The following is a 20,557-nucleotide window of genomic DNA, read 5'->3' as shown; positions in this document are numbered from 1 at the left end:
ATGGAATCCTAGAATGTTAAAGTTGGAAAGGACCTCCGGGGTCATTGTGTCCAACCCTTGCTCAATGCAGGATTCACTAAACAGTCTGAGAGAGATGTTTAAGTCTGTTTAAAGACTTCCATTGAAGGAGAACTGTTATGATCTGGTGGCCTAAGAGCAGCATGAGACATACTCTGGAGAAGGTGGTACCTGTACTGACTGCAGACCCTGAACTTAACACCGCAACTAGAAGTAGCCGTGGAATGTACCTAGCGCTCCCTAGACATCTCGACACAGCCGGAGGACTAATTACCCCTAGAGATAGAAAAGGGAAAACTATCTTGCCTTAGAGAAAATTCCCAAAGGATAGACAGCCCCCCACAAATATTGACTGTGAGAGGAGAGGGAAAAAACATACACAGACTGAAATGAGAATTTAGCAAAGGAGGCCACTTCTAGCTAAATAGAAAGGATAGGTGTTGTGAATTTGGATTCTGGGCTCCCCCGGTGGCCGCTTGTGGAATTGGACTTGTCATCCTCTTTCCTGTTTCACCTGGTTCCATCAGTAGTGGGTGTCGCTATTTAAGCTCATTTCTCTGGTGGTTTCTTGCCGGTCAACAATGTTATCTGATGCCTCTCAGTGCTTGTTCCTGCTTCTAGACTACTACTAGATAAGTTGGACTTTTGTCCTTGTTTTGTTTTGCCTATTTGTTCCAGTTCACAGCTGAAGTTTTGTTACTGTGTCTGGAAAGCTCTCGTTGATCAGGGATTGCTACTCTGGCGTTATGAGTTAATGCCAGAGTTTAAGGTAATCTCTGGATGGTGTTTTGTTAGTGTTTTTCTGCTGACCATGAAAGTATACTATCTGTCTTCTGCTATCTAGTAAGCGGACCTCAAATTTGCTAAGACTATTTTCCTGCTGCGTTTGTTGTTTCATCTGAACTCACCGTCATTATATGTGGGGGGCTACTGTCTTCTTTGGAAATATTTCTCTAGAGGTGAGCCAGGTCTTATATTTCCCTCTGCTAGCTATTTAGGTCTTAGGCCAGAGCTGGGCATCTAGCGATAAATAGGAAATGCTACCTGGCTATTTCTAGTTGCGCGGCAGGCTTAGTTCATGGTCAGTATAGTTCCATCTTCCGAGAGCTTGTCCCTCTATAGGCTTGCTATGATCTCTGCCTGCAGAGATCATGACAGTTTGACCGGCCAATAAAGTGTTAAAGACCCAGGTTTAGAAAGGAGAGTTATAAGAAGTCTGCTGGAATTTTTTTTTTTTTTTTTTTCCTCCAGTCTGCCTTGCTGCAGTCTTTTTTCTCTCTCTCCTCCTAATCTCTGTATGCTCTGTGTGCACCTGACAATAATGGATCTCCAGAGTGTAACTGCGGGTTTGAATAATCTCATCACGAAAGTACAAAATTTACAAGATTTTGTGGTACATGCTCCGGTATCTGAGCCGAGAATTCCTTTGCCGGAGTTCTTCACAGGGAATAGAGCTAGCTTCCAGAATTTCCGAAATAATTGTAAGCTTTATTTGTCCCTGAAGTCTCGTTCAGCTGGAGACCCTGCTCAGCAGGTTAGGATTGTGATTTCCTTGCTCAGGGGAGACCCTCAAGATTGGGCCTTCTCATTGCCAGCAGGGGATCCTGCGTTACGCGATGTGGATGCGTTTTTTCTGGCCTTGGGCTTGCTTTATGAGGAACCTCATTTGGAACTTCAGGCAGAAAAAACTTTGATGGCACTATCTCAGGGGCAAGACGAAGCTGAAGTTTTCTGCCAAAAATTCCGTAAATGGTCTGTGCTTACTCAGTGGAATGAGTGCGCCTTGGCGGCAACTTTCAGAGAAGGTCTCTCTGATGCCATTAAGGATGTTATGGTGGGGTTCCCTTTGCCTGCAGGTCTGAATGAGTCCATGACAATGGCTATTCAGATTGATAGGCGTCTGCGGGAGCGCAAACCGGTGCACCATCTGGCGGTGTCTATGGAAAAGACGCCAGAAAGTATGCAGTGTGATAGAATTCTGTCCAGGAGCGAGCGACAGAATTTTAGACGGAAGAATGGATTGTGTTTCTATTGTGGGGATTCTACTCATGTTATATCGGCATGCTCTAGGCGTACAAAGAAGCTTGATAAGTCTGTTTCCATTGGCACCATTCAGTCTAAGTTTATTTTGTCTGTAACCCTGATTTGCTCTTTGTCATCCATTGCCACGGACGCCTATGTTGACTCTGGCGCCGCTCTGAGTCTTATGGATTGGTCCTTTGCCAATCGTTGTGGTTTTGATTTAGAGCCTTTGGAGACTCTTATTCCTCTGAAGGGGATTGACTCCACCCCATTGGCTAATAATAAACCACAATACTGGACACAAGTAACCATGCGTATCAATCCGGATCACCAGGAGATTATTCGTTTCCTGGTGCTGTATAATTTACATGACGATTTGGTACTGGGATTGCCATGGTTGCAGTCTCACAACCCAGTCTTGGACTGGAGAGCAATGTCTGTGTTGAGCTGGGGATGTAAGGGTATTCATGGGGACGTACCTTTGGTTTCTATTTCGTCGTCCATTCCCTCTGAAGTCCCTGAGTTCCTCTCTGATTATCAAGACGTCTTTGACGAACCCAAGCTTGGGTCGTTACCTCCGCACCGTGAGTGCGATTGTGCCATAGATTTGATACCGGGTTGTAAATATCCAAAGGGTCGTTTGTTTAATTTGTCTGTGCCGGAACATGCTGCTATGCGGGAATATATAAAGGAGTCTTTGGAAAAGGGACATATTCGTCCATCTTCTTCTCCCTTGGGAGCTGGGTTTTTCTTTGTCTCAAAAAAAGACGGCTCTTTGAGACCATGTATTGATTATCGGCTTCTGAATAAGATCACTGTTAAGTATCAATACCCATTGCCATTGCTTACTGATTTGTTTGCTCGTATAGAGGGTGCTAAGTGGTTCTCTAAAATTGATCTTCGTGGGGCGTATAATTTGGTGCGGATCAGGCAGGGGGATGAGTGGAAGACCGCATTTAATACGCCCGAGGGCCACTTTGAGTATTTGGTCATGCCTTTTGGTCTTTCTAATGCCCCTTCAGTTTTCCAGTCTTTTATGCATGATATTTTCCGCGATTTTCTGGATAAATTTATGATAATATATCTGGATGATATTCTGATTTTTTCTGATGACTGGGACTCTCATGTCCAGCAGGTCAGGAGAGTTTTTCAGGTTCTGCGGTCTAATTCTTTATGTGTGAAGGGGTCTAAGTGCGTTTTTGGGGTCCAGAAAATTTCCTTTTTGGGGTATATTTTTTCTCCCTCTTCCATTGAGATGGATCCCGTCAAGGTGCAAGCTATTTGTGACTGGACTCAGCCCTCCTCTCTTAAGGGTCTTCAGAGATTTTTGGGCTTTGCCAACTTTTACCGCCGATTTATTGCTGGTTTTTCGGATGTCGTTAAACCACTGACTGATTTGACCAGACAAGGCGCTGATGTTGCTAATTGGTCCCCTCATGCTGTAGAGGCCTTTCAGGAGCTTAAGCGCCGTTTTGCCTCTGCCCCTGTGTTGCGTCAGCCTGATGTGAATCTGCCTTTTCAGGTTGAGGTTGACGCTTCGGAGATCGGAGCTGGGGCAGTGTTGTCGCAGAAAGGTTCCGACTGCTCCGTCATTAGGCCTTGTGCCTTCTTTTCTCGCAAATTTTCGCCCGCAGAGCGGAATTATGATGTTGGGAATCGGGAGCTTTTGGCCATGAAGTGGGCGTTTGAGGAGTGGCGCCATTGGCTCGAGGGGGCTAGGCATCAGGTGGTGGTATTGACTGACCACAAAAATTTGATTTATCTTGAGACTGCCAGACGCCTGAATCCTAGACAGGCGCGCTGGTCTTTATTTTTTTCTCGCTTTAATTTTGTGGTGTCATACCTACCGGGTTCTAAGAATGTTAAGGCAGATGCCCTTTCTAGGAGTTTTGACCCGGACTCTCCTGGTAATTCTGAACCCACAGGTATCCTTAGGGAGGGAGTAATTTTGTCGGCCGTTTCTCCTGATCTGCGGCGGTCCTTGCAAGAGTTTCAGGCGGATAGACCGGATCGTTGTCCGCCTGATAGACTGTTTGTTCCGGATGATTGGACCAGCAGAGTCATCTCTGAGGTACATTCTTCTGCATTGGCAGGTCATCCCGGAATTTTTGGTACCAGGGATTTGGTGGCAAGATCCTTCTGGTGGCCTTCCCTGTCACGAGATGTGCGAGTCTTTGTGCAGTCATGTGACGTTTGTGCTCGGGCCAAGTCTTGTAGTTCTCGGGCTAGCGGACTGCTGTTGCCCTTGCCTATTCCTAAGAGGCCTTGGACACACATCTCGATGGATTTTATTTCAGATCTGCCTGTTTCCCAGAAGATGTCTGTCATCTGGGTGGTCTGTGACCGTTTCTCTAAAATGGTCCATTTGGTTCCTCTGCCCAAGTTGCCTTCTTCTTCTGAGTTGGTTCCTCTGTTTTTTCAGAATGTTGTCCGATTGCACGGTATTCCTGAGAATATTGTTTCTGACAGAGGTACCCAATTTGTGTCTAGATTTTGGCGGGCATTCTGTGCTAGGATGGGCATAGATTTGTCTTTTTCATCTGCTTTTCACCCTCAGACTAATGGCCAGACCGAGCGGACTAATCAGACCCTTGAGACATATCTGAGGTGTTTTGTCTCTGCTGACCAGGATGATTGGGTTGCTTTTTTGCCATTGGCAGAGTTCGCCCTCAATAATCGGGCCAGTTCTTCCACCTTGGTGTCCCCGTTTTTCTGTAATTCGGGGTTTCACCCTCGATTTTCCTCCGGTCAGGTGGAATCCTCGGATTGTCCTGGAGTGGATGCGGTGGTGGAGAGATTGCATCACATCTGGGGGCAGGTTATGGACAATTTGAAGTTGTCCCAGGAGAAGACTCAGCGTTTTGCCAACCGTCATCGTCGTGTTGGTTCTCGGCTTTGTGTTGGAGATTTAGTGTGGTTGTCTTCTCGTTTTGTCCCTATGAGGGTCTCTTCTCCTAAGTTTAAACCTCGGTTCATCGGCCCTTATAGAATATTGGAGATTCTTAATCCTGTTTCTTTCCGTTTGGACCTCCCTGCGTCCTTTTCCATTCATAACGTTTTTCATCGGTCGTTATTGCGCAGGTATGAGGTACCTGTTGTACCTTCAGTTGAGCCTCCTGCTCCGGTGTTGGTTGAGGGTGAGTTGGAGTACGTTGTGGAGAAAATTTTGGACTCTCGTGTTTCCAGACGGAAACTCCAGTATCTGGTTAACTGGAAGGGTTACGGCCAGGAGGATAATTCTTGGGTCAATGCATCTGATGTTCATGCTTCTGATCTTGTTCGTGCCTTCCATAGGGCTCATCCTGGTCGCCCTGGTGGATCTGGTGAGGGTTCGGTGCCCCCTCCTTGAGGGGGGGGTACTGTTGTGAATTTGGATTCTGGGCTCCCCCGGTGGCCGCTTGTGGAATTGGACTTGTCATCCTCTTTCCTGTTTCACCTGGTTCCATCAGTAGTGGGTGTCGCTATTTAAGCTCATTTCTCTGGTGGTTTCTTGCCGGTCAACAATGTTATCTGATGCCTCTCAGTGCTTGTTCCTGCTTCTAGACTACTACTAGATAAGTTGGACTTTTGTCCTTGTTTTGTTTTGCCTATTTGTTCCAGTTCACAGCTGAAGTTTTGTTACTGTGTCTGGAAAGCTCTCGTTGATCAGGGATTGCTACTCTGGCGTTATGAGTTAATGCCAGAGTTTAAGGTAATCTCTGGATGGTGTTTTGTTAGTGTTTTTCTGCTGACCATGAAAGTATACTATCTGTCTTCTGCTATCTAGTAAGCGGACCTCAAATTTGCTAAGACTATTTTCCTGCTGCGTTTGTTGTTTCATCTGAACTCACCGTCATTATATGTGGGGGGCTACTGTCTTCTTTGGAAATATTTCTCTAGAGGTGAGCCAGGTCTTATATTTCCCTCTGCTAGCTATTTAGGTCTTAGGCCAGAGCTGGGCATCTAGCGATAAATAGGAAATGCTACCTGGCTATTTCTAGTTGCGCGGCAGGCTTAGTTCATGGTCAGTATAGTTCCATCTTCCGAGAGCTTGTCCCTCTATAGGCTTGCTATGATCTCTGCCTGCAGAGATCATGACAGATAGGACAGAGTACTATGCGGTCAGTATTAAAACACTAGAAAATATCCACCACAGAAAATACAAAATCTCCACAGCTAACTAAAGATATGGAGGGTATATCTGCATCTCCAGAGATACCAGCTTGGCTAAACAAATCCTTACACAGACCAAGCTGGACAAGACAAAAACACGGAAAAGAACCGAACAATAAGGCCACAGCATGTGGACAGCAAAAATCAAGGCCAGAACCTATCTTTGTTGAAATGAACTGCAAAGCAGAAGAGACAAAGCAGGGATGTGAATCCTCCAGGAACAATGGACAACTGGCACTGACTAAAGGGTGAAGCAAGACTAAATAGCCCAGTCAAAATTGCAAAAAGTGAACACACCTGATAAATGCTGCGATTCAGAGACAGCAGCGCTACCACTTACAACCACCGGAGGGAGCCCAAGAGCAGAATTCACAACAGTACCCCCCCCTTGAGGAGGGGTCACCGAACCCTCACCAGAGCCCCCAGGCCGATCCGGATGAGCCAAATGAAAGGCACGAACCAAATCATCAGCATGAACATCAGAGGCAACAACCCAAGAATTATCCTCCTGGCCATAACCCTTCCATTTGACAAGATACTGAAGCTTCCGCCTCGAAAAACGAGAATCCAAAATCTTCTCAACCACATACTCCAACTCCCCATCAATCAACACCGGGGCAGGAGGATCAACAGAGGGAACAACGGGCACCACATATTTCCGCAACAAAGATCTATGAAAAACATTATGGATGGAAAAAGAGGCTGGAAGGCCAAACGAAAAGACACTGGATTGATAATCTCAGAAATCCTATAAGGGCCAATAAACCGAGGCTTAAACTTAGGGGAAGAAACCTTCATAGGGACATTACGGGAAGACAACCAGACCAAAACCCCAACCCGAAGCCGGGAACCAACACACCGACGACGGTTAGCAAAACGCTGAGCCCCCTCCTGAGACAACACCAAATTGTCAACAACATGAGCCCAAATTTGCTGCAACCTGTCAACCACAGAGTCCACCCCAGGACAATCAGAAGGCTCAACCTGCCCCAAAGAAAAACGAGGATGAAAACCAGAGTTACAAAAGAAGAGTGAAACCAAGGTAGCAGAACTAGCCCGATTATTAAGGGCAAACTCGGCCAATGGCAAGAAAGCCACCCAATCATCCTGATCAGCAGACACAAAGCATCTCAAATAAGTTTCCAAAGTCTGATTAGTTCGCTCGGTTTGGCCATTTGTCTGAGGATAAAATGCGGAAGAAAAAGACAAATCAATGCCCAGCCTAGCACAAAAGGCCTGCCAAAACCTACAAACAAACTGGGAACCTCTATCGGACACAATATTCTCCGGAATGCCATGCAAACGAACCACATGCTGAAAAAACAACGGAACCAAATCAGAAGAGGAAGGCAACTTAGGCAAAGGTACCAAATGAACCATCTTAGAAAACCGGTCACAAACCACCCAGATAACTGACATCCTCTGGGAAACCGGAAGATCCGAAATAAAATCCATAGAAATATGCGTCCAAGGCCTCTCAGGGACCGGCAAAGGCAAAAGCAACCCACTAGCGCGGGAACAGCAAGGCTTGGACCGCGCACAAGTCCCACAGGACTGCACAAAAGAACGCACATCCTGTGACAAAGAAGGCCACCAAAAGGGCCTACCAACCAAATCTCTGGTACCAAAAATCCCAGGATGACCAGCTAACACAGAACAATGAACCTCCGAAATCACTTTACTAGTCCATCTGTCAGGAACAAACAATTTCTCCACTGGACAGCGGTCTGGTTTATCAGCCTGAAATTCCTGAAGAACCCGTCGTAAATCAGGGGAGATGGCAGAAAGAATCACCCCTTCCTTCAGAATACCGACCGGCTCAAGGACCCCAGGAGAATCAGGCAAAAAGCTCCTAGAGAGGGCATCAGCCTTAACATTCTTAGAACCCGGAAGATACGAGACCACAAAATCAAAACGGGAGAAAAACAGGGACCATCGGGCCTGTCTAGGATTCAGCCGTTTGGCAGACTCGAGATAAATCAGATTCTTATGATCGGTCAAGACCACAATACGGTGCTTGGCCCCCTCAAGCCAATGTCACCACTCCTCAAATGTCCACTTCATAGCCAACAACTCACGATTGCCGACATCATAATTGTGTTCCGCAGGCGAAAACTTTCGAGAAAAGAAGGCACACGGTTTCATCAAGGAACCATCAGAATTCCTCTGAGACAAAACGGCCCCTGCCCCAATCTCAGAAGCGTCAACCTCAACCTGAAAAGGAAGAGAAACATCCGGCTGACGCAACACAGGGGCAGAAGTAAATCGGCGTTTAAGCTCCTGAAAGGCAGAAACAGCCGCAGAGGACCAATTCGTCACATCAGCGCCTTTCTTCGTCAAATCGGTCAGGGGTTTAACCACATTGGAGAAGTTGGCAATGAAACGGCGAAAAAATTAGCAAAGCCCAAAAATTTCTGAAGGCTCTTAATGGATGTGGGCTGGATCCAATCATGAATGGCCTGAACCTTAACCGGATCCATTTCTATAAATGAGGGAGAAAAAATGAAGCCCAAAAAAGAAATCTTCTGTACTCCAAAGAGGCACTTAGACCCCTTCACAAACAAGGCATTATCACGAAGGATCTGAAATACCATCCTGACCTGTTTCACATGAGACTCCCAATCATCTGAAAAAAATCAAAATATCATCCAAATATACAATCATGAATTTATCAAGATAATTCCGAAATATATCATGCATGAAGGACTGAAACACAGATGGAGCATTAGAGAGTCCGAATGGCATCACAAGGTATTCAAAATGGCCTTCGGGCGTATTAAACGCAGTTTTCTATTCGTCACCCTGCTTAATACGAACAAGATTATATGCCCCTCGAAGGTCAATCTTAGTAAACCAACTAGCCCCCTTAATCCTAGCAAACAGATCAGAAAGCAAAGGCAAAGGGTATTGGAATTTGACCGTGATCTTATTAAAGAGGCGATAATCAATATAGGGTCTCAAGGAGCCATCTTTTTTGGCAACAAAAAAAAACCTGCTCTCAATGGTGAAGAAGATGGCCGAATATGCCCCTTCTCCAAGGACTCCTTAACATAGCTCCGCATGGCGGTATGTTCTGGCACAGACAGGTTGAAAAGTCGGCCCTTAGGGAACTTACAGCCTGGAATCAAGTCAATAGCACAATCACAGTCCCTATGCGGTGGAAGGGAACTGGACTTGGGCTCATTGAATACATCCTGGAAATCTGACAAAAACTCAGGAATTTGAGAAGAGGGGGCAATTGACATCAAAGGAACGTCACCATGAACCCCCTGACAACCCCAACTAGTCACAGACATAGATTTCCAATCTAATACCGGATTATGCACCTGTAACCATGGGAAACCCAGCACAATAGCATCATGCAAATTATGCAACACCAGAAAATAACAATCTTCCTGATGGGCTGGCGCCATGCACATGGTCAGCTGTGTCCAAAACTGAGGTTTATTTTCAGCCAACGGTGTAGCATCAATGCCCCTCAAAGGAATAGGACTCTGCAAAGGCTGCAAGGGGAAACCACAACGTCTGGCAAATTCTAAGTCCATTAAGTTTAGAGCGGCGCCTGAATCCACAAATGCCATGACAGAAAATGACGATAATGAGCAGATCAGGGTCACAGATAACAGAAATTTAGGTTGTACAGTACTGATGGTAACAGAACTAGCGATTCTCTTGGTACGCTTAGGGCAATCAGAAATAACATGAGCAGAATCGCCGCAGTAAAAACACAACCTATTCTGACGTCTGAATCCTTGTCATTCAGCTCTAGACACAATCCTATCACACTGCATAGGCTCAGGACTCCGCTCGGAAGACAATGCCATAGTGTGCACAACTCTGCGCTCGCGCAAGCGCCGATCAATCTGAATGGCCAGAGACATAGAATCACTCAGACCAGCAGGCGTGGGGAACCCCACCATAACATCTTTAACGGATTCAGAAAGACCCTTTCTGAAGATCGCCGCCAAGGCATCCTCCTTCCATTTAGTCAGTACAGACCATTTTCTAAACTTCTGGCAATATGATTCTGCCGCTTCTTGACCCTGAGACAGGGCCAACAAGGTCTTCTCAGCATGATCCACTGAATTAGGTTCGTCATACAATAACCCAAGCGCCTGAAAAAAGGTGTCTACATTAAGCAACGCCGGATTCCCAGGTTCCAGGGCAAATGCCCAATCCTGGGGGTCACCACACAGCAGAGATATAACAATTTTAACCTGCTGGATGGGAACACCATAGGAACGGGGTTTCAGAGCAAAAAACAGTTTACAGTTATTTTTAAAGCTCAGAAATTTGGACTTATCCCCAAAAAACAAATCAGGAGTTGGAATTCTAGGCTCTAAAACCGGAGTCTGAACGATATAATCGGAAATACCCTGTACTCTAGCAGCAAGTTGATCCACACGAGAAGCCAATCCCTGAACATCCATACCAGCGCCGAACTCCTGAGCCACCCAGAGGTAAAGAGGGAAGAAAAAAAAAACACAACAGACTACAGAAAAAAAATGGCTCAGCACTTTCCTTCCCTTCTTCTGAGATGCGGTTAACTCATAGTTGGCCAGTTGTACTGTTATGATCTGGTGGCCTAAGAGCAGCACGAGACGTACTCTGGAGAAGGTGGTACCTGTACTGACTGCAGACCCTGAACTTAACACCGCAACTAGAAGTAGCCGTGGAATGTACCTAGCGCTCCCTAGACATCATAGACACAGCCGGAGGACTAATTACCCCTAGAGATAGAAAAGGGAAAACTATCTTGCCTCAGAGAAAATTCCCAAAGGATAGACAGCCCCCCACAAATATTGACTGTGAGAGGAGAGGGAAAAAAGATACATAGACTGAAATGAGAATTTAGCAAAGGAGGCCACTTCTAGCTAAATAGAAAGGATAGGACAGAGTACTATGCGGTCAGTATTAAAACACTAGAAAATATCCACCACAGAAAATCCAAAATCTCCACAGCTAACTAAAGATATGGAGGGTATATCTGCATCTCCAGAGATACCAGCTTGGCTAAACAAATCCTTACACAGACCAAGCTGGACAAGACAAAAACACGGAAAAGAACCGAACAATAAGGCCACAGCATGTGGACAGCAAAAATCAAGGCCAGAACCTATCTTTGTTGAAATGAACTGCAAAGCAGAAGAGACCAGGCAGGGATGTGAATCCTCCAGGAACAATGGACAACTGGCACTGACTAAAGGGTGAAGCAAGACTAAATAGCCCAGTCAAAATTGCAAAAAGTGAACACACCTGATAAATGCTGCGATTCAGAGACAGCAGCGCTACCACTTACAACCACCGGAGGGAGCCCAAGAGCAGAATTCACAACAAAGAACTCACCACCTCTCATGGCTGCCTGCTCCACTCATTGATCACCCTCACTGTCAAAACGTATTTTTCAAATATCTAATCTGTATCTTCTCCCTTTCAGTTTCATTCCATTGCTTCTGGTGTTTCCATGTGCAGACGAGAATGATGATCCCTCTACACAGTGACATCCCTTCATATATTTGTAGACAGCTATTAAATCTCCTCATAGCCTTCTTTTTTACAAGCTAAACATTCCCAGATTCTTTTACCATTCCTCGTAGAAAATATGTCACAGAGATAACATGACAGAGAGTGGACAGAAGATCAAACAACACAAATTCCTACACTGATTTAGATCTGCTTCAGCTTCATATTAGCAGTGTAGGTTTTCCTTGCTCTGTTATGGAAAAGTTTAGTCAAGTTCTGTTTATCTCCTGGAGCTCTCTGTCCTGATTTGTCTTAGCTGTTTTGTGTTGGCCACTCTCCTCTGATATATGCTCACCACCTGAACTTGGGAATTGCCAGTGTTTGTTCACACTTCCTGGTTTGGAGTTGAAAGAGAGTGGAACATTAGTAGCAGTTTGTTGGTGTTGTTTTCAGGAGATTTCTGCATGTATTCGGTTTGTGTGTTTATCCTAATCCTCTTACCATATGGTTCCTCATTCCTACTGTTTCCTTAATTTCCACTCAGTTGTGAGTGTATTTGTATGATTGTGGTTTTCTTTTATCCCTGTTTGTTTTTCCTGTCTGTCAGGTTTGTATTATTCTATACACTTCAGTCTCATACCTCCCTGGATGGGGAAGGAAACAGTTAAGGGTGCATATAGGTTCATAGCGAGGTATGAGACCGCAGCATCCCCGCCATTAGGGGTAATCCTGTGAACAAGGATAGCCTAGGGTCCTCCTAGCTTGAGGGACAGGGAAGGAGCCAATTGCACCAGGATACCCTTCTTCAGTATTGTGGAATTTTCAATGGTCCATACCATTCTGGATCAACTATGGATACTGTGCCTGGGCAGTTCCAAACACTTAGCCTAGATGTGGCAGACTTGCATGCAGCTGCCTTGCAGTACCCATCTTACATCTCATCTAGGATTACGGTCAGCTGTTCCTGGACAACCCATGTTGGAACTCAAGATAACCTTGCTAGATAGGTTCACTGGGCAGACGGATAAGTTTGTAGTTTTTAGGAAGGCCTGCAAACTATATTTTATGTTATGTCCCTATTCCTCAGGTAATGAGGAACAGCGGGTGGGAATTATAATCTCTCTCTCTAGGGTGAACCCCAAGCTTGGGCATTTTCTACCCCATCTGATCCCCAATCACTTCAGACATTCAACCGATATTTTAATGCTCAGGGTTTAATTTATGATGACCTGAGTCTAAGTTACGTTGGCTTCAGTATGGAGACTGGCAAGCAGAGCACTATTGTTCCGAGTTCCATAGGTGGTCTACGGATACTAGGTGGAGTGATCCCACGCTCCAAAGCCAGTTTTGTCAGGGGCAGTTTGAGAAGTTGAAATATGCCTTTGTTCTATTGAAGACCACTTTCTCCCTGGAGGCTGCCTTGGGCCTTGAATCCAAGCAGACTGCCGTCTATGAGGGAGACAAAAAGAGACACCTCAATTTTCGTGGGGTCAGGTATCAATAGAATCTTGGCTGAGTTAACTGAGGAACCTTTGCAGTTGGGTGGGACCACTTATTGCAATGGTCCTCCTGCAGTTTGACGCAAAGAAGTAATGTGTTTTTGTGGCAACAAGGATCATTTTGTGTCCACTAGGGATGAACAATAAAACATTAAAAATCGAAGAGAACTTAGAGTTTATAGGAAAAAAATGTTAAGAAACATTTTTTTCCTGCATAATGACTTGTGTATAAGGTAAAATTTTAAGGATTTAAAAAAAATAATTAAAGTAAACCAAAATTGAATTTTTTATAAAAATAAATTGGAAATTTCAGTGTCAATTATGAAGGAACCAAGAAGTGCGAAAAATTAGGGACTCAGATACACCCTGTATTAGACATAAAGACTGGCCTATCACCTCAACATACTGTACTTTTCTAAATATCCCTATTTTGCTCATACAAAATTTTCTTCAAAACCAGGATCCTCAAATCATCTGTTCACATACCCATGCACTTAATAGTCTTCTGTTTCTGAACTGTACACATACTGGTTGGGAACTGGTTCATGCAGCATTACGTGAACACCCTATTTATTACAGTGAGTACGGAAAGTATTCAGACCCCTTTAAATTTTTCACTCTTTGTTCCATTGCAGCCATTTGGTAAATTCAAAAAAGTATTTTTTTTTTTCTCATTAATGTACACTGCACCCCATCTTGACTGAAAAAAACAGAAATGTAGACATTTTTGCAAATTTATTAAAAAAGAAAAACTGAAATATCACATGGTCATAAGTATCCATATGCTTTGCTCAGTATTGAGGAGACGCACCTTTTGAGCTAGTACAGTCATAAGCCTTCTTGGGAATGATGCAACAAGTTTTTCACACCTGGATTTGGGGATCCTCGGCCATTCTTCCTTGCAGATCCTCTCCAGGTCCGTCAGGTTGGATGATTAACGTTGGTGGACGGCCATTTTCAGGTCTCTCCAGAGATGCTCAATTGGGTTTAGGTCAGTGCTCTGGCTGGGCCAGTCAAGAATGGTCACAGGGTTGTTCTGAAGCCGCTCCTTTGTTATTTTAGCTGTGTGCTTAGGGTTATTGTCTTGCTGGAAGGTGAACCTTCGGCCAAGTCTGAGGTCCAGAGCACTCTGAAAAGGGTTTCCATCCAGGATATCTCTGTACTTGGCTACATCCATGTTTTCTTCAAAGGCAACCAGTCTTTCTGTCACTGCAGCTGAAAACCTACCCCATAACATGATGCTACCACCACCATGTTTCACTGTTGGGATTGTATTGGACAGGTGATGAGCAGTGCCTGGTTTTCTCCACACATACTGCTTAGAATTATCACCAACAAGGTCTGTCTTCATCTTATCAGACCAGAGAATCTTATTTCTCATAGTCTGGGAGTCCTTCATGTGTTTTTTAGCAAACTCTATGCGGGCTTTCATATGTCTTGCACTGAGGAGAGGCTTCCGTTGGGCCACTCTGCCATAAAAGCCCGACTGGTGGAGGGCTGCAGTGATAGTTGACTTTGTGGAACTTTGTCCCATCTCCCTACTGCATCTCTGGAGCTCAGCAACAGTGATCTTGGGGTTCTTCTTTACCTTTCTCACCAAGGCTCCTCTCCCACGATTGCTCAGTTTGGCTGGACGGCCAGGTCTAGGAAGACTTCTGGTGGTCCCAAACTTCTTCCATTTAAGGATTATGGAGGCCACTGTGATCTTAGGAACCTTGAGTACTGCAGAAATTCTTTTGTAACCTTGGCCAGATCTATGCCTTGCCACAATGCTGTCTCTGAGCTCCTTGGCTAGTTCATTTGACCTCATAATTCTCATTTGGTCTGACATGCACCGTGAGCTGTGAGGTCTTATATAGACAGGTGTGCGCCTTTCCAAATCAAGTCCTGTCAGTTTAATTAAACCCAGCTGGACTCCAATGAAGGAGTAGAACCATCACAAGGAGGATCACAAGGAAATGCACAGCATGTGACTTAAATATGAGTGTCTGAGCAAAGGGTCTGAATACTTATGACCATGTGATATTTCAGTTTTTCTTTTTTATTAAATTAGCAAAAATTTCTATCTGACACCCCAGAGTCCTGGTTGTTACAGTGGCATTGCTTTCCTCATGGGGAGAGTGATGTCACACTTGGAAGCAAGCGAAGATCTTCTTTATCAGGTAACCACAAACATACATGTTCACACTCCAGGCCAGAAGGGGGAGCTCTGATCCAGCTTGTGGGTGGCTCCACTATATAAATATTCTGGTCTGGAGGGAAAGTCAGTCAGTGAGTTCCAGAAAGGAACTTGTCATGGAACATCAGCTTAGGAGGAGCTGGTAAGAAAGGAGTGTAGCTGAGGAGATGTGGGAGTCCGCAGCTTCTGGCAGAAAGAGAAGAGAGGAGTCAGAGGGACTGGAGGGGCTGTGAAGCCACGAGGGTGCTGCAGTTCCTGGACAGAGAGAACATAGAAGGAAGAACACATTTTAGAGAGCGTGCAGGAGAGCGAAGCACAGAAGAGTGACAACTGGGGTGAATAACTCCGACTGGGCTGCCTCCCTACCAAGCACAGATTCCGGTAGCCAGAAGACCAAGGTTGTGTCGGACTCTAGGAGGCACAGCAGAAACCGGCAGGACAGCTGGACTAAACTTAACCTGTCCGCCCTAATACCCAGGAGACACAGTGGCATATAGAGCCCAGGTCATGATAGAGACCCTGTAAAAAGGCTTGAGTCACCTGTCATACGGGTTAGTGTCCCACCTTTATGGAGGACAGCGAGTACTGTCAGAACCTTGACAGAAGCCACAGGCAAGGGACTACACCACTGCGCTAGTAGGAAGGCTTTCAACTCCACCTGGTAAAGGGGACTCTGAACTCTGTTCCAAGCCGGCCGGACCCTGCCTGCCCTGTGATCTGGTGCCCTGGACTGCAGTTGCCTGAAGCCTTCAGTAAACCAGGTAAAGAGACTGCAAACCTGTGTCCTCCGTTTCTTATGGCACCACCCACCATCTTCATCTAAACACTGGGAGCCTTGGAGACCCAACTTCACGTGTGGGAAGTTATACCATCTTAGCTGCCATAAGATCACCCCAGAGGACCCCTTTAAGCAGCGTTGGTCATCACTGACAGAGAACCACAAGTGGCGTCATGAACACAAACTTTATTCAAACCCCTTTAAAGACATTCCCTTTTACTTGTGCGCCCAGGGCCACGGACCAGGTTGCCGCCACCGTGACATCCCCTTTAAGTAACGGACCCGCAACTGAGTAACCCACGGCCCTGGCGGGTGTTCCATCTACATTTCTACTTTTTTTTCAGTCAAGATGGGGAGCAGAGTGTACATTAATGAGAAAAAAAATGAACTTTTTACTTTTTTGAATTTACCAAGTGGCTGCAATGAAACAAAGAGTGAGAAATTTAAAGGGGTCTGAATACTTTCCATCAGGGAATTCAGGAGGAGGGTGCGTGAGCACTTGGGGGACATTCGTAACAAAAGAGAAATACCGCTGGCGAGACACGTCAATAGTATGCACGGTGGAGACATGAAAAGAGGGGAGGAGACTTTGACAGGATTATTCTACAAAGAGAAGCAATACATTTGCCTCCCTTCCTCCTTCCTACTCAACCATAATTGATACAGGTATATATAGTGATCTGTGTCTAGGAGTCCTGTCTCCGTTAAGTTTAGCCTTAAAAAACAGTCCACTTAAGGGAGTCTATTAGGACTCAGTGTATATCTTTACAAATGGTAGCCACAGCTGCATTGGGTGTATTTTCACCTTCTCCTTCACTATCTATCCCTCTACGTTACTGGCCAATGGCTTGGCTGTAGCAGTTAGGTGATCATAATCCTGGATATTTCTATATTGTTCATTCAGACTGTCTATTCGCTCTAGCAACTCCCCCTCCCCGGGCACATCACTTCAGGCGGACCTGCGTTACACTGTGCGTCCAATTACCGGAAGTGACAGCAGATGCCGGCTAATATGAGGGTGAGTAAGAGAGCACACATAAAGGGCATACTAGCAATGGATTTTTTGTACCAGGCTTTATTCTGACAGGTTCTGACACAACTAGTTGGACCTGACATGTGGGTTACCTGCTAATGCAGGAACTTTTAGTTCCCCACATACTATATACTCCCCTGATGAATCCCCCAAAAGAGGGAGGAAACGCGATGGGAGACCTTACACATTCTGGTGGGTACATCTTAGTAGCCTTACTTGGGGACTGTCCTTTTAAGGGCAGGAGCAATACAGGGGCACGACAGGGGATGTCAGAAATGTCCCCCCTCTATTATATATTCATTTTCTATGCTCCTGCCTACCTGCAACCTGTAGAGAACAAGTTCAACAGTGGTGAGATCAAACCATTTTTTGCTGAGCACTGGTAACTTTTGCGCTAGCACTTTATCACTTTGTGTTGTTTGTATGATTTATCCAGTTGTAGTCAATACATTAAAAGTTATGTTTGAGTTTATGGAATCTCTGACTAGTGGGTTATACTGACCGCACTATTGCTGATTCTGATATAGGCACAGAAGTGTGATTGTTGTGCTGACTATAAAATACAACCAGCGATTGTCTGTCTCTCACATCATGTCCTCCCTCTATCGAAAACTAAATATATCAAAAACTGAACTTCCCATGTTTCCTGCCTTTATTAACCTTCCTAATGGCAACATGCCCGTTGTCTTGGGGTCATACTTGATTCAGATCTTTCCTTCACTCCCTACGTCCCATCACTTGCTCATGTCACCTAACCCCATGACCACTTTTAAACAAACTGGAGCCCTAGGCAAAAAGTTTAAACTGAGGCCCAAAATGCTTTTTTTGCATTTGCATACACTGAGTTCAGACAATTAAATGAGCATGATCAACAATAATGAAGTCATTCGGTACTCGTTTCCCGGTCTCTTTACGCTGACCGACAAAGAATGATGCTTGAACAAAGTTTTTCCAAGGAAAAAAAATCACTGCATGCCCAAGTTTTATCCAATATTTGAATAACACTCTGCCATGCCAGTCAATGAGTCCATGGAAATCATCCGACCATACTTGGATGAAATCTGAGATGGAGAAACAAATTGTATCACGCTATGACCACAGTCTGATCAAGCTCTGATGAAAGGTTGACCAGTGGGTCATTTGCGTAATTGACCATATTCTCTTGGATGAGAGAATCTACGGTTGCCTACACGTTCCTCTAAACTCACCGCAATTCCTCTATCCTGCAGTAAGCACGAGACAGAGCCTCCATCAAGCCATTGAAGTGAGGACCATACAGATTGTTATCGGAGAGGTCAAGTATCTTCAGAGACCGGTTATTCCTTATTCCAGATTCCAACCAGATGCAGGATCTATCTTTTAGATTATTAAAGCCCAAACTGTAAGAAAAAGGACGAGATATTAGAGACACATCCATAGAACATTAGCATCTTTAGATTAAGAATATGGAGAAAAATTATCCTCCTATGTTAATAAAATCTATCAGTGTCATCTAGAAGCCGTCTATTGTGTGTGGTGGATCTCAGCCGAGATGAGCGGATCAGTCAAAATTATAATTTGCCTGATTGCAAATTTTCCAAGGAATTTAATGTCCCTTATTATTCCTTAGGGTGTCTCCAGACCCTGAAGCATGATAAACATAAGATGTAAAAAATAGGAAAAAAATCTCTTATACTTATTGTATGACTCACATCTTCGGCCTCTCTGATCCTCATCAACATCACCCATCTGGTCCTCACTAGTGATGAGTGAATGCTCGGGTGCTCGTTGCTCGGGTGCAGCAGATTGGAATACTCGGGTACTCGGCCAGAACAACGAGCCCAATGTAAGTCTATGGGAGACCGTAGTATTTTTACCGTGATCACCCAGGGGTCCTTTTAAGGTCTAGAAACATCTGAAAATGATGGAAACACTACTCAAATGACACAGGGACCTCATGGGGATCGCTCCTGGAAGGATTTCTGACTCTTAGTTCACAGCTGTAAACAATTTTTTCAGAGATTCATGCCATTTTTCCCAGTGCAACAAAAAACACATTAAAACAAAACCAAAACGGGTTTTGCTTGGAAATATGTCAAGGTACATCCTTTGCAGGTTAATGACTTGCCTGTAGCATAATTGGGTTTCTAAAGTCCGCCAAAAATGCTGGGTGGAGATACCAGTTACTGCCGCATAATCCCGGAAATGCTCGATGCTCCCCGAGTACACCGAGCATAGTGATACTCGGGGTGTAACGAGCAGTGGCGAGAACATTCGCTCATCACCGTCCTCACCACATCTTCTGATCACTGTGAGCAGTGAAATCGTCAGGCCAATTTTAACATTGAGAGATAGAATATCAAAAATAAAATCCAGAAAATCACATTGTATAAATTATATAAATTTATTTGCATTTTGCAGTGAGAAATAAGAATTTGATCCCTTAACTGGGTTGCTGTGACCTGTGGGGTACTGCAGGGGTCGGTGTTGGGACCTATTCTCTTCAACATATTTATTATCGATCTAGTAGAAGGTTTAGGCCCCTTTCAAATATCAGCTTTTTGCTATCAGTCGCAATCCGTTGAATTTTGAAAAAAAACAAATCCGGCGACTGATGCCGCCGGATCCGTTTTTTCTCATAGACTTAATGTGGCTTCCAGGTACACATGAATTGGCCAATTTGTGCTCTAAGCATTCTTAATTTGTCACAATTCTAGTGCAATAAAGCACTAGAGTGCTGCCTTGTTTGTTTCATTGTATATGAGTTAGCAACTCTATGTAGGCTCCTGTTCACACCTAGGTTATGTTTGGATGTGACGGTCAGTTTTTTAATTTGTTTGCACCTTTATAAAAGACTACTGTCCACAGACTCATTCAGTCAGACTCTAACCTCTACAACATAGGCAAGAACAAAAAGCTTTATAAGGATGTCAGGGACAAGATCATAGACCTGCACAAAGCTGGAATGGGCTACAAAACCATAAGTAAGATGCTTGGTGAGAAGGAGACAACTGTTGGTGCAACAGTAAGAACATTTTAGAAATACAAACGACTGTCAATGAACATCAATCTGGGGCACTATGCAAACTCTCACCTCGCGGGGTATCCTTGATTAGGAGGAAGGTGAGAGATCAGCCTTAAACTACACGGGAGAACTTGTTAATGTTCTCAAGGTAGCTGGGACCACAGTCACCAATAAAACCATTGGTAGCACATTATGCCGTAATGGTTTAAAATCCTACAATGCCTGCAAGGTCCCCCTGCTCAAGAAGGCACATGTGCAGGCCCATATGAAGTTTGCCAATGAACACCTGGATGATTTTGTGAGTGATTGGGAGAAGGTGCTGTGGCCAGATGAGACAAAAATTGAGGTCTTTGGCACTAACTCAACTCGGCATGTTTAGCGGAAGAGAAATGCTGCCTATGACCCAAAG

The 20,557-nt window shown here is 44.8% G+C and overlaps 1 protein-coding gene across 1 annotated transcript in view; it reads right to left on the bottom strand.

Moving 5' to 3' along the window:
• LOC143773356 (uncharacterized) overlaps positions 1 to 20,557 on the bottom strand; it is a 152,529-nt gene that overhangs the window by 53,324 nt on the left and 78,648 nt on the right. The window contains exon 18 of the mRNA XM_077260832.1: positions 18,353 to 18,523. Within this exon, the coding sequence (XP_077116947.1) occupies positions 18,353 to 18,523 (171 nt within the window). The remainder of the gene's footprint in view (positions 1 to 18,352; positions 18,524 to 20,557) is intronic.

The sequence above is a fragment of the Ranitomeya variabilis genome, chromosome 5 (assembly GCF_051348905.1).
Source record: "Ranitomeya variabilis isolate aRanVar5 chromosome 5, aRanVar5.hap1, whole genome shotgun sequence".
Lineage (NCBI taxonomy): Eukaryota > Metazoa > Chordata > Amphibia > Anura > Dendrobatidae > Ranitomeya > Ranitomeya variabilis.
This window is presented reverse-complemented; position numbering and strand designations above follow the sequence as displayed.